Source organism: Rissa tridactyla, chromosome 2 (genome assembly GCF_028500815.1).
Source record: "Rissa tridactyla isolate bRisTri1 chromosome 2, bRisTri1.patW.cur.20221130, whole genome shotgun sequence".
NCBI classification, from domain to species: Eukaryota; Metazoa; Chordata; class Aves; order Charadriiformes; family Laridae; genus Rissa; species Rissa tridactyla.
In genome coordinates this window covers 20711861-20724409 of record NC_071467.1, presented here as the reverse complement: position 1 = coordinate 20724409, position 12549 = coordinate 20711861, and the positions used below count along the sequence as shown (strand labels likewise).

Genomic DNA, 12549 nt, shown 5'->3' with positions numbered 1-12549 from the left:
TATGGATGACATTATTATAAACTTCATCATAATCATTTAGAGATCAGCCCAATTTTAAAGTAAACAAAAGGAGGGGGATTACCACGTACTGCATTTTAAGTGCATTTACACTAAGATCTCACAAGTCTACATTGTTGGCATGGAGCAACAAGCTCAAGATCAGGCACTTGAGATTCAGGGAATGAGTACCTGCTGTACAGAAACCAAGCCTGAAGGTAACCATGTGGGGACAGCAGCCTCTACAGTATATGGAGCTAGCATACATTTAGTGGGTTAAAATTCTGGTAGATATGCTCAGAGAGACCATCGACACCAATTTGGTACGAAGTCCACAGGCAGAATGCGAAGCAGGAGTGGAGGCTGCATTTGTGGCAATAATGGCAATTGCTTTTGCAGAGCCATAAAGACCCAGATACATAGACCCCATTAGCAATTAATAACATTATCTTTTCAGTGTGGCACAGCCAGAAGTTGGTAGAAGTCATGACTGTGGTGGCATAAGAGGAGAGAGTAAGAAAGTCCAATACATTGATCCAAGGGGAGATACAGAGGTTCTGAGAGCACTCAGACCAGTCTTCCCGGCCTACTTCAGCTCCTGAAGTTGACATTGTTCCTTCAGCTCCACAATGGCGACAATCTCACTCCCACTGCTCCTCTGCTCATCAGCAGCCTCTGCTTCCCCTCTAGCTGATCCCACCTCTGTAGGAGGCTGAGAGGACTCTTCTTGCTTTTGCTCTCACTATGGCCCAGGGACAATCATCTGTCAACACCATCAGGTATTGCACACACATACCTCAAAGTAAGCCAATTAATTAGCTTAATACTTCAAGACTATCTTTTTCTCTTTCAATCTCAAAACCATGGAATATTATTAAGACCCTTTTAAACAGAAATGAATCACTAATTTTTGATGCAGGGTTGGAAGACTAATGAACTGAACTAATGAACTATTGAAGCTAGAAACATGAAAGAAAAATTGCAATCTAAATACGTAAGCATATAAAAATGAGGCATATAAATGGTATGGAGCTGTAACCATGGAGGATACTTTTCTATGAATATATGATGGTAAAACCGCAAAAAACTAGAACTAACAGTTACATTTGTATATATGACAAAGGGATATTTTCTATTGAATGTCAGGATTCTAGTAAGCATTCCTTAGGAAATATAAAATGAAATTAAGGTATATTTTTGTGACCTGAAGTATAAAATTTCTATAAATGAGACAGTTGCCCGTTGCTGCAAGTATTACAAAAGGTAACAATATATTAGAATTGTAGAACCTTCATGGTTGGAAAGGACCTTTGAGATCATCGAGTCCAACCAAACAACCTACAATCTCTGCCACTAGAGCATGCCCTGAAGCGCCACATCTAGACGTTTCTTAAACAGCTCTAGGGATGGTGACTCAACCACCTCCCTGGGCAGGCTGTTCCAGTGCCTGACCACTCCTTCAGTAAAGTAATTCTTCCTAATATCTAATCTAAACCTCCCCTGCCGCAACTTCAGACCATTTCCTCTGGTCCTGTCATGATTCACTTGGGAGAAGAGGCCAACACCCACCTTCCTACAACATCCTTTCAGGCAGTTGTAGGGGGCAATGAGGTCTGTAGAGGGCAATGAGGTCTACATATTAGGCCTCTTAAGACACGTGAGAGTTGTGTGTTGCATTGTGGTAATCCAGATAACTAAGCTGGCTTTAAACAAGTGGGTATCTCTCCATGGAGTACTTATCAGGATATTACTTTGTGTCCCAGAGCAATCTAACTGTGTCAATGTGGTGCTACCTCTGGGCTAATTAGTCCTGGCAGTGCTGCATTGATGTGATTTTGAAGCTATCTCAGCTGGAACTAGTTCAGCTTTCTCTGCACAGCACTACCTTGCAGACTGTTAACACAACCTCAATGTCTGAAAAAACATCTGTTAAAGCAATCACACTCCTCACGTCCCTGGGATCAGGTCTTGCTTTGTTATCGCTAGGGCATGACAGAAACAGGTGCTGGCAGAAACGCCCTCAACACTCTCCCTCTCCTCCTCCCCTGCCACCAACTTTTGCGCTAAAACATCTGATACCAGCTGAGTTTTGCTGCCTGTATTGATTGATCACAGTGTCTGCAAAGAGGGATATAGCAGAAACACAGAGTGGCTTCCATAGTGTCACTGCCCTCGTACTACCAGTAAAGTGGGTTTAAGGTAAATATACCAGAAGCATCAGTGGCACAGCACTTTCTGGTAACCATTGTTTTTCATTGTAACCCAGCTTCTGGGGATGGTTTATGAACTTTAATAAGGCTAAGAAAAGCCACTGACAATTTGTACATGCAATTTGGACTTTGGTGTTATATCTGTGGTTTGAATTGAACAGCTTCTACAGAACTGCTTTTATTGTTCTGGTCCTGTTCAGTATTGCTTAATGGTGTCTATGCATTTTATGTCATGGCAATCATTTTTCCATTCACATTCACCAGAGTTATATTGCCCATTACCTACCGCGCGCTCCCACCCCAATTCTACTCATGCTTTAATGAACTTTACTTCCTTAGAAGACTATAACCTGTTCACATCTACAGGCTTCCAAAGGCCTCTAATAAAACCAAATTCAGTTTAGAAATACGTTTTACATATCTCAGGATCATTATAAAATGACTATAGACAATAACATCAGTAATATTTGTTATTGCCTTTTTCTGTTTGCAGAAATGATTTTACTGCAGTAAGAATAAATTCTCCAGACACGTGGTTCCCTCCCTCCCGTTTTCCCACTTTCTAGACATCACTGTATTTTCCTCTCCCAGGTAATCAGCTCTTAACCATGTTGGGGTCTGCTCCCAACAGTGTCCTGTCAGGGACAGCCAGCATTCCTCCATGTATACATTAGGCTTAAGTTATTCTCGCATGTTCCTAGCTTCAAGTGATTCAGGTACCTTAACACCAAAAGCCTTACAAAAATCAGTCTCCTACAGGCTAATGTTTGATTTTCATAAAAAACCACCTCCCTAAGATCTTTTTTGAGAATAACGGGACTATACATGCTTTCAAACAGTGCAAATATTCACCATATTGTGTTCTTTACAGCCAAAAATCCCCTTCTCTGCTCCTTACAAAAGAAACAGGATTTTTGTAAACCTCTATCTTTAAAAATTACTCATTCTACCATTTCTTTCCCCGTGCTACCAGATAATCCTCCCATCAGCTTCCTCATTATTACACTTTACTAATTTTCTTCTAAACTTCATTGCAGATTTATTTGCAGTTACAGTCTTATTCAACTGAACTTGCCAAGTGGGAGGAAGTGAGTCAACTATTGAATGTCTGTTGCAACTTAGGAAGGATTCTCTGTCAGTGAGAAAGAGGAATGTCTGGAATGATACAGTTTATCATTTTCTTCACTGTGTTGTATTTTATTCAAGACTGAATACAGTCCAGGTTGTTTATACCAGTACAATATTTTGCAGAATGAGAACGTCAATAAAGGCTTCAAATGCTCCTTTAAGGCCAGAGCAACATCATATTATCAAATAAGAACATAAAACAAATAGCCACTTTACCTTTTTAGGATCTGACACATTGTTAATATAAATAGTGTAGACTCCACTTTTGTTAAAACCAGACTGGTATACATCTGCACAGTCTCTAAAAGGCTTTTCTTCCTCCTTTTTTGCATTCTTTAGTAAAACTGCAAAACAAAAAACCACAATAATATAAGTTACAACATCAATCTCAAGCAATTCTGTATCAGTGAAGTCCACTTTTGCACATTGTATTCCTTTCAAACATACACAGTAATAACAGTGCTCTGGTCCTTACACAGTTAGGGCATTTGGTAAATTCTACTAAAGACAGTATGAAACTTTCAGACAGATGGCAGAGGCGGCACCAGCAAAAGTCAGTCATGATGCAAATAGCTTAACAGAGCATCCTGTCTACCAGGAGGTGAACACAGCACATTCCTTCTGACTGCAAAGGTCTGTGCAGCTGCAGGTGTTGCCCCTGACTCAAGATGCATCTGGGAGATGCCCCAAAGATGCACATGGAGGTGGACAAGCTTGTTCGGTGTTGTGATCTGGGACAGATGCTCACCTAAGACAGCAACACAGAACCCCAGAAGAAAAGAGCTTGTGCCCGCCCTCCACAAGTACTGTCTTTTGAGCAGCCTAGGGGCTTGGGACAAGGGAGGTGTTTGCTTAAGCTGATTTTTTTGGTAAAGAATTATTTCATGATTTTCATATCTACATACATAAAAGTTGCTAAATACGATTACTGGAAAAAAGAAAAATCAATGCTGCTGAAGTCAGTTTGTTAGAGTCATGATTTACTGAATTTATTTTTGGCTCAGAACAGGAAAACAATTAATGTTAGAACACCAGTGCAGGTCTTGATCCTATAGATTGCAGACAGATCACATACATGAGCCTGGGTTGAGAAATCAGGAGGGCGAGATGTTTGAGGATCCCAGTCTTGAACAACCAGGAGACTCCCTGTAGAAGGATTAACATCTGAGAGCGTTCCTTCACTTTCACGAACAAAAGTAGCGTGACCCCACACGTTACTGAAGGATATGACTTCATTCCAACAACACATACTTTAAGCACATCAGTATTCCCATGGAGATCCATCAGACTGCTCAGATTCTTAAAGTTAAACATGTCCTTAAGTGCTGTGCAGGGCCTGGGCCAGCACTTCATTAATCCCTACAGTAAGGAAACAATATTTAAGTCCTCCAGACATATTCTTCGTCTGGTGACAGACACATCTTTTTAATTTTTGGCTTGAAAATATGAGTTATAGGTACAAAAGGGACTATGCCTTATTCACTCTCAGTGAAGTGGCCTGTGTTGCAAAGCTGGTGCTTAACAACACTGGTGTGTAAAAAAGTAACAGCTTTGCACGACATGTGGGAATATCCATGCCATAAGACAGTATGTAATAATGCCAAGGCTTTGTAGACTGATATACTATCTCCCCTTTGAACAATTCAAAGGAGTATTTTAGGATGGCAAATTCCTGCCAGATCAATTGGCATTAATACCAATGGGGAAACTGAGGAAGAGAAAGGTTAGATGTTTTACCTCAGTGATTTTGTGAAAAGGTGAAAATAGAAAAATAGTGAGAAATCCAGTTCTGCACTGTAAGACTATCCTGCTCTCCAAGTAGGCATTTTACACACGTCATATTCTTTTTTCCCTTTTATGTGTTTTATTTTTTCTTTTAAAGTCTGATTTTAACAACCCCCCCTCACTTCTCCTTTTCCATATATTTGCTGCATATTTATTATTTTTATCCAATACCATCAATAAAACCTTGTTCATATACTTGCATATGGACTTCAATTGGAAAATCAATGGCTCTGAAACTTGGCCATATTTGGAAAATGTAGTGCAGGCACTGCAGTAGATGACACATTTCCCAGTGAGATGGGAGGGAATGAGGTCCTCGGCAAGGTACACATCAACAGTGCACTATCAAAGGTGCCATTTTTTAGATAACACATAGAACTAAGGCCTTCACAATTTGTGTTAATTAAATATTTCATGGTACTTTCCTGTAAGCAGACGGTGTTAGTATCAGTGGCCAAAGTCCAACTTGAATAATTACTTGGGGCTGGAGCCAAAGCCTAGAGGAGTTAAAGCAAAGCCTCTCATTGATTTCAGGGGGCTTTAGATTAGATCCATTCTTCCTGGCCTGAATTTCTCTAATACTGTTGTTTCAACTGCAGACATCAGTCTCTCTTGTCTAAAAAATGTATTTAGTTGTGCAGAGGAACATTTCCTTGAGTCTTAAAGTACCTATATTTTAATATCTATGTGTAGAGAAATTATTTTACCGCTATTTAACCATTATACACACATTGAAAATTACTTGGAAGCAACTACTTAAGAGTCATTCAAGGAAATCTGAATTTGGTTCCTTTTTAAATGAAAGTTAGACAAAAATAATCATGAGTATATCCTAAAGTCCATATTATTTAAATTTTAAATAAGGAAAGATTTTAATTTCAGAGTAATTAGAATAATTTTCAAAGGAGATGGATCTTTAGGAAGCATACTTAGAAATAATTTTTTTCCTCATTCTTAAAGCCTAGAAAAAACCACAGTAAAACTGCTGTTGATGTAAGAGATGAAGGACAGGGAGATACCATAGAATGCCCTGTTCCTTCCATCTCAGTCTCAGAGAGCTGAAATACCTGAGATCACAGACAGCAGATGTGTTAATTTCCTATGGACTAAACAACCCAATACCCTTCTTTTGCAGCAGTGGGTTTTATTCAGTGAATCACTGCAGCCAGGAGAAGATGGCTTTCCTTGGGTGACTCTCGTCCCTCCCTCAGGAGCTGGTGCTTCCACTGGAAGGAAAGCTCAGCTCCTTGTGAAGGAGCTGAACTATTGCAGATTGCAGCACAGTATATTAAGCATGACCAGCACAGAGTTCAGTTTCTTCTTAATACATCAGACTGTAATTTACAAGAACAGCCCAAAGTTATCAGAAAATTAATACTCAGGAATGTTACTGGTAATGTTCTTTTAGGGTAAAATATGTTTTTTCTAAGGTTTCCTGTTGTTTTTCTAACTTAATATTCCATACAATTTCCAAACCACTTCTACCTACTATAGCTCCAGACTGTTTTTTCTATAACATTACATAGACCTTGAATCCTTTATACATCAAGTGAAGTTCCTGAATGTTGCATTGGCTCACATAGGGTAGATGTCTAAATAAATTTTTAAAAAAGTAACAAGGTGCAAATAAAGTAGTTCTAAAACAAAATTTGTAGCCATTTCATTGCTTTGTTCAGCTTCAAGATCTTAATTGACTTTAAACAGATTTCTAATGTTAGTTTAGCTATTTTCAAGTACAATGCTTATGCCAAAGTTTTATGTACCTGAAGAAAAGGATAAGTCTATGATGTCAAGCAAAATAATATTATCATTTTTTAAACCTGAATGCTTAGCCAAAATTTGGAGCCCTGGAGGGTTCTTTTGATTGCCTTTTCTGGATGAATAAACTGGTGATGAAGTCATGCTCCTTTGAAGCAATGATGCCTATGTGGAACGTCCTGCCTTCCTGAACAGAAGGAGAATTAACAAGAAAATTAAGTTCTTGTTTCACTGCACTTCTGAAAGTCTTTTGGTTAATTTTCAGCCCAATAACTTTTTCCTTGGGCTATGCTACCTGTGTTTCCCTACTTGATGAATTATTTCTGTCAGTTATCAGTCTTTCGGTTGTTTCTTTGCTTCGATGCCCTGGATGTTTGAGTCCAGGCAATAGAGCAGTTACCATCCATAACTGTTCAGAGATCCATCAGATGGCTGCTCCCATGTAGAGGCAACAGCCCTGGCAGTGCAACTGCTCTGCGGCCCCATGGAGGAACAGAAACACAAATCCAAAGGTTGGAGCCTCTTCAGTCCCCTTAGAAAGGGTTACTAGAGCTTGCAAGTGAGGGACCTTGGACATGTAGGACCTTTTCTCAAAGCAATGGCCAGGGAAATCCCTTAACTGATTGTTAGTTGTGTGTGCCTCTGGGTAGGGTGAGACTACTTTTCTGCTATCAGTCATGAAAATGTCAATAGTAAATGAGTCTACTAGTTTCTAACAGCTATCACAAATGAAGGATGCCTGCTTATCTGTCCAGGTTTAAAGACACTACTAAGAATAAAGAGCTTATGTAATATTTAGTAACCTAAAGTTCTCCTCTAGGAATATGAAATTTAAAACACAGAATATTTATCTTTTATTCTTAGATCTATGAAAATTGTCTAATATAATTTGTACTAGAAAAAATATTTTTTAAAAAAAATATACTTGATTTTTTAAATTGAGATTTCTGGCTGTTTTTGAGAAAATGAATTGGGTATCTCCTTGCTTTTCAAGTCCCCATCAGATATTTGGTGAATGACTAGTGCAGTTTGTCTGTAAGCAATAAAGAATGTTAAACTGCAGTTCATGATGTTGACTGAATCAATAAAATCACATTCATATTTACTAAATTATTTAAGATCTGTACTGCCATATTTGTGAAATCATTTGAGACTGAGTTAATCACTAGCGTCTTACATCTTTTAGTGATACTGCCAGCAAATGGAAGGCAGCTGTTGGTTTCTTTGCATGATGGTGACTTATTTGGACAGATACGCAGAGATTTCTGTAGCATCTTAGTGAATTATTATATTTTCATTGTTTTAATGTTTTATTTACATGAATCTAATTTTCTTATAGGACTTGATAATCACTATACATACCAAAATACATTAAAAAAATTCTTCGTGCTTTTGAAGCCAGGAAGGAAAAGTCTCTCCCCATATCTTATTGGCAAACAGAAATGACCTAAATTTTAGCTGCTCTATCAAAAGCATCTGAGGTGAAAATTTATGCCCCCAGATGAGCAGCTTCTAAAAAATCAAAAAGGAGAAGGTTGTAAATTGACGGCTTTTACCTACAGCTGTAGAATTCCAGGACAGGTTCATTCAAGGACTACCAAATGTCAGTTTCTGTCTAGACCCAGACTACAAATAAATTTTGCCTTGATCTTGTCATGGTTCCAGACACATGGTGGGGAATCCTACATTTCTATGAAACGCTGTATCTCTGACCTCTTTTCCAGCCATTTGGGTGCAGCTGCTGTGCACCACCACAGTTCCAGTTATAATGGCAAATAGGGCCTGGCTCACAAAGAATCAAATCAGAAACAGTTTGCTAATGTTATCAAAAGGATGTCAGTCAAACAACCCCAGCGAGAAGGCCTGGAACACGGCCCATACACGTATATATGTTCCCAGACTTAGCAGCGGGAACCACAAACAGATCTGACAGAGAAAGGGTGAAGATTATTTTTGTTTTGAGGAGGAAAAATACGCAGAGTTACAGCCACTCAGTTTTTGCTGATTTAGAGCCAGAGGTATAGTCTGTTGTTTCAGTGGCCTGGTCTTGCCTATACCACCCTCCACTTGCGAAAAAACATTAAATTGCAACCTAATAGCTGGCTGTGTTGTGCAACTGTTCCCTGCAACAAGACAACCCTTGTGATAATACATTTGTGCCACAAATATTACACAAACCAACCACAGGGAAAGCACAAACCTGGAGGTGGCCTTCAAGTCAGATATGCTCTCCGGATAACCACAGTGTTGACTACAAACTAAAATGATAGCCATGTAAGAGCACACTTGTGTCCCTCTCAAAATGGACTTGAAAAGTGCATTTTCTGGATTCTAGTGTGTTCAGGTACTTAACGCATACTATGTGTTTTTCCTCTCCAAAAATTATTGCTGGATTATTAAAGCTACCACTGTCAACCAATATAGCCAATGTGAAAAAGAATTTAGAAAGCTACAATCCATTGAGAGGTGTGAAATAAAAAAAACAGTGCAGTTACTTATTATTGATAAAACATCAGGAACTTTTTATGCATCTAGCCAGTTAAATAAAAGTTTCAAATGTGAACTTACACACACTTAGTACCCAATTCTAAATTATTATAAAGACAAACTACCACTACCTGATTCAAAACTTTCTCCACTGTCAAATTTATTTACTCCAGTATTAATACTATGTTGTATTTTCATCTCTACAAAGCCTGAATATCATCTTAAAAGAAAGGGAGGGGCATATTAATATGAAAGCCCCTTCTGGATGTCTTGGAGTCCAGCTGTATTCTCAGATAAGTCACTGTTTGCTCATGCTTGTGTACACATGCTTGTTTATTAGGAAGGTGAGAGAAAGTTTAGGAATGGAGTTTGGACATATATTTTCCTTCCAGCAAACTATACATTCACCAAAATGCTTTTCAAAGTAATATTTCTTTGTGAGATTGCTCTGAATCTAACAAAAAGAGCTGGCCGAAAGCAAGTTGGAAAAAAATTTCATTTTGACATACTGGAATAAAATATTTCTGTTCTGGGAACTATTCTTCGTAATCAAGTTTATAGATTATAAATTTGCAGATTCTAGTTTATAAAACTTTATGGTCAAGGCTCTGATTAATCCCAAATGAAGCTAGGAGAGTGGCTGTACCAGGTTACATTGCCGCTCCAGCCTCTCCAGTGTCCCATTTCCAGCATCAGAGGCCTAGAAGCCATCAGGCTTCTCCACCAGACTTGATCTTTTAACCTTCACTGCTCTTCTGCTTTCTTCTTTGCTTGTGTCCTCATAATTACTTATTTTCTCCTTATTTGCTTTTCTCTTTAGGCCTTTCCCTCTCCAGGAGGATCCTAAGGTTTTACAAGGGCTGGACTAACACCTGGCCCAAAAAAAGAGTCTTCAGTGAGAACAGATGTCCAAAGCAGATGACTGGAGAACAGCAGAAGAGCAGGCAAGCATATCCAGGAATTTACAGCATAGGCGCTTCCTCTGCCAGATATAATATCTGTATATTTAATAGGCTTTGAAAGAATTTTCTTCCATGAATTTATCCAGTTGCTTTTTTGAAGCCACATGAATTTTAATCATTCCCACTGTCCCATACCGAGGAGCTCCATACACGTACCATGTGAAGGACAATCTCGCATTGTTAGCTTTTAACCACTGTATTTCAGCTGGTGACCCTTCATTCATAGCTGAAAGTGTCAGTAACTCTGCATCCATGCTCTACAAGCCACCTACAATTTTCACTGCATTCTCCGTTATCTTTTACACTGCCTGAATTATCTCTGATATGCTTAATGAATGCTTTTTCACATCTTTGATCATCTGTCTTTTTTGCTTTTCCAATCTTTATCTTTTTTTTTTTTTTTTTTGAGATGTGTGGTACAATATTTTATACCATATTTGAGCATATCATGAATTATACTGTGGCACAATTTTTTCCGATTTCCTTTCTGTTCCTTTGTAACAATTTATAAAGTACTACTTTCATTTCCATCATTAATAGGCAACTAGCACCTCCTGTGACTTTCATTCAAGACTGCCTTGGGACCTTACCTTGAATTTACATGGGCATTTTAGAACATGGGACAAAACAGAAGTCTAGAATTCTTTCCTTGGGCATGCTCATCTGCTGAATGATTAGAATGGAAAATGCTGGCCTTCATTTAAGTACTCAGAGTTTATGGCAGCATAAATATATATATATATATATACACACACACATATTTTTAGTGTTTAAAGAAGAACTTAGTCATAACCCAAAATGCAAGGCAATGGCAGGGTGTCACTTAAAGGAGCAGTGCTGCTCTTCCCATTTCTGTTGGCTGTGGACTGTCTCCACAGGCACCGAATGAATCAGATAATAGATCTGCCAAAAAGTGGTTTGGTTTGGTGGGAGGGGGGAAGAGGAGAGGCAGGCCGGGGGTGTTGGTTTGTTTGCTTGTTTGTTTTGTTGTTTGCTTGTTTCTTTGTTTTACAGGTTTATTATTCCGCTGGAGCAGCTCAATGATCTGATTAATCCTGTGACCCTACAATCACTAGGCTGGGTGGAGAAGTGGAAGGATTTTGTTTTCAAGGAGCAATGACAAGCAAAAATAGCCCCTTCGCCATCAACCCCTAGGCCTTCATGGCTGCATGCATACCACTCACTGCATGTGGGCAGCCTGAATAGATGTGCAAACCTCTCTTAAGTACAAACCAATGTAACTACCAGGCCATGCTGAAATGCAGTTAGAAGAGCTACAACGATTCTACCAGCCTAGGAACTAGTCCAGTCTCAGATTCATCAGGAACACTACAGTTCATTACATACAAGAATTTTGGATCCATATTTTTAAGGTGGGAAGGAAAGAGAAAAGGTGTAGCCAATTAGGTGCCTCACATTAACATTAACAGAAATGTTTTAGCAACTAACAGAATATTACTTTTCCCTCCCACACAGTCTTTAAGACCCTGAAGTAAGAAAGCCAAACAATTGCATAGGAAGAGCACTCAAGCTATCCAACTACTTATTAAATAAATCATTTGAAACAGAATTTCCCTCCTATGGTGCTGCAGGAATTGACTCCGTCTTGGAAAATGATGTTAATGTAGTGAGCTTTCACCCTCTCTGGGGCATAATTATTTACTACCTAATAAATTACCAAAAGTTATCAAGTTTGTTTCCCAATAAATCCAGCCTTAGTGACTGGTAACAACAATAATACTTCGATTCACTGTGCATTTGAAAGACATCACTTAGGAATACCACAAAGTGGTCCTCATTAGTGAGCTGAAATAGCATGCCTTATGGCCCATTTACAAAGAGATAAAGACACTTAATTATCCAGCTGCAAATATAGTTCCTTAATAGTTTCTGTTTGAGACAGCAATTTTGTGAGTAACCAGCCATTCACTGAGAGATGAGAACTAAAGAAGTCTTTCACAAACTGCTACAAGTGAGATTAAACCACTGGCTTTGTTTAATAGTCTAGTGTCCATATTTCTTTAATTGATTTATATTTTTCCACACAGGCACCCTAATGTGCATTTAGTGTTTCCAGCTGAAGAATGGTATGCATACAAAGAAATTTTTCACTAACAAGCCATCTGGGTGACACCGGCAGTGTTGTTAGTTGTTTTATATATGCTGATATCCCCTGTGATATCTTTGGTGTGAGTGAATAATACCATCTTCACAAAGCAGAG

At 38.7% G+C, this 12549-nt stretch overlaps 1 protein-coding gene across 1 annotated transcript in view; it reads right to left on the bottom strand.

Annotated features, from left to right (window-relative positions):
- Positions 1-12549, bottom strand: part of ANGPT1 (angiopoietin 1) — a 169703-nt gene that overhangs the window by 58055 nt on the left and 99099 nt on the right. The window contains exon 5 of the mRNA XM_054192562.1: positions 3552-3679. Within this exon, the coding sequence (XP_054048537.1) occupies positions 3552-3679 (128 nt within the window). The remainder of the gene's footprint in view (positions 1-3551; positions 3680-12549) is intronic.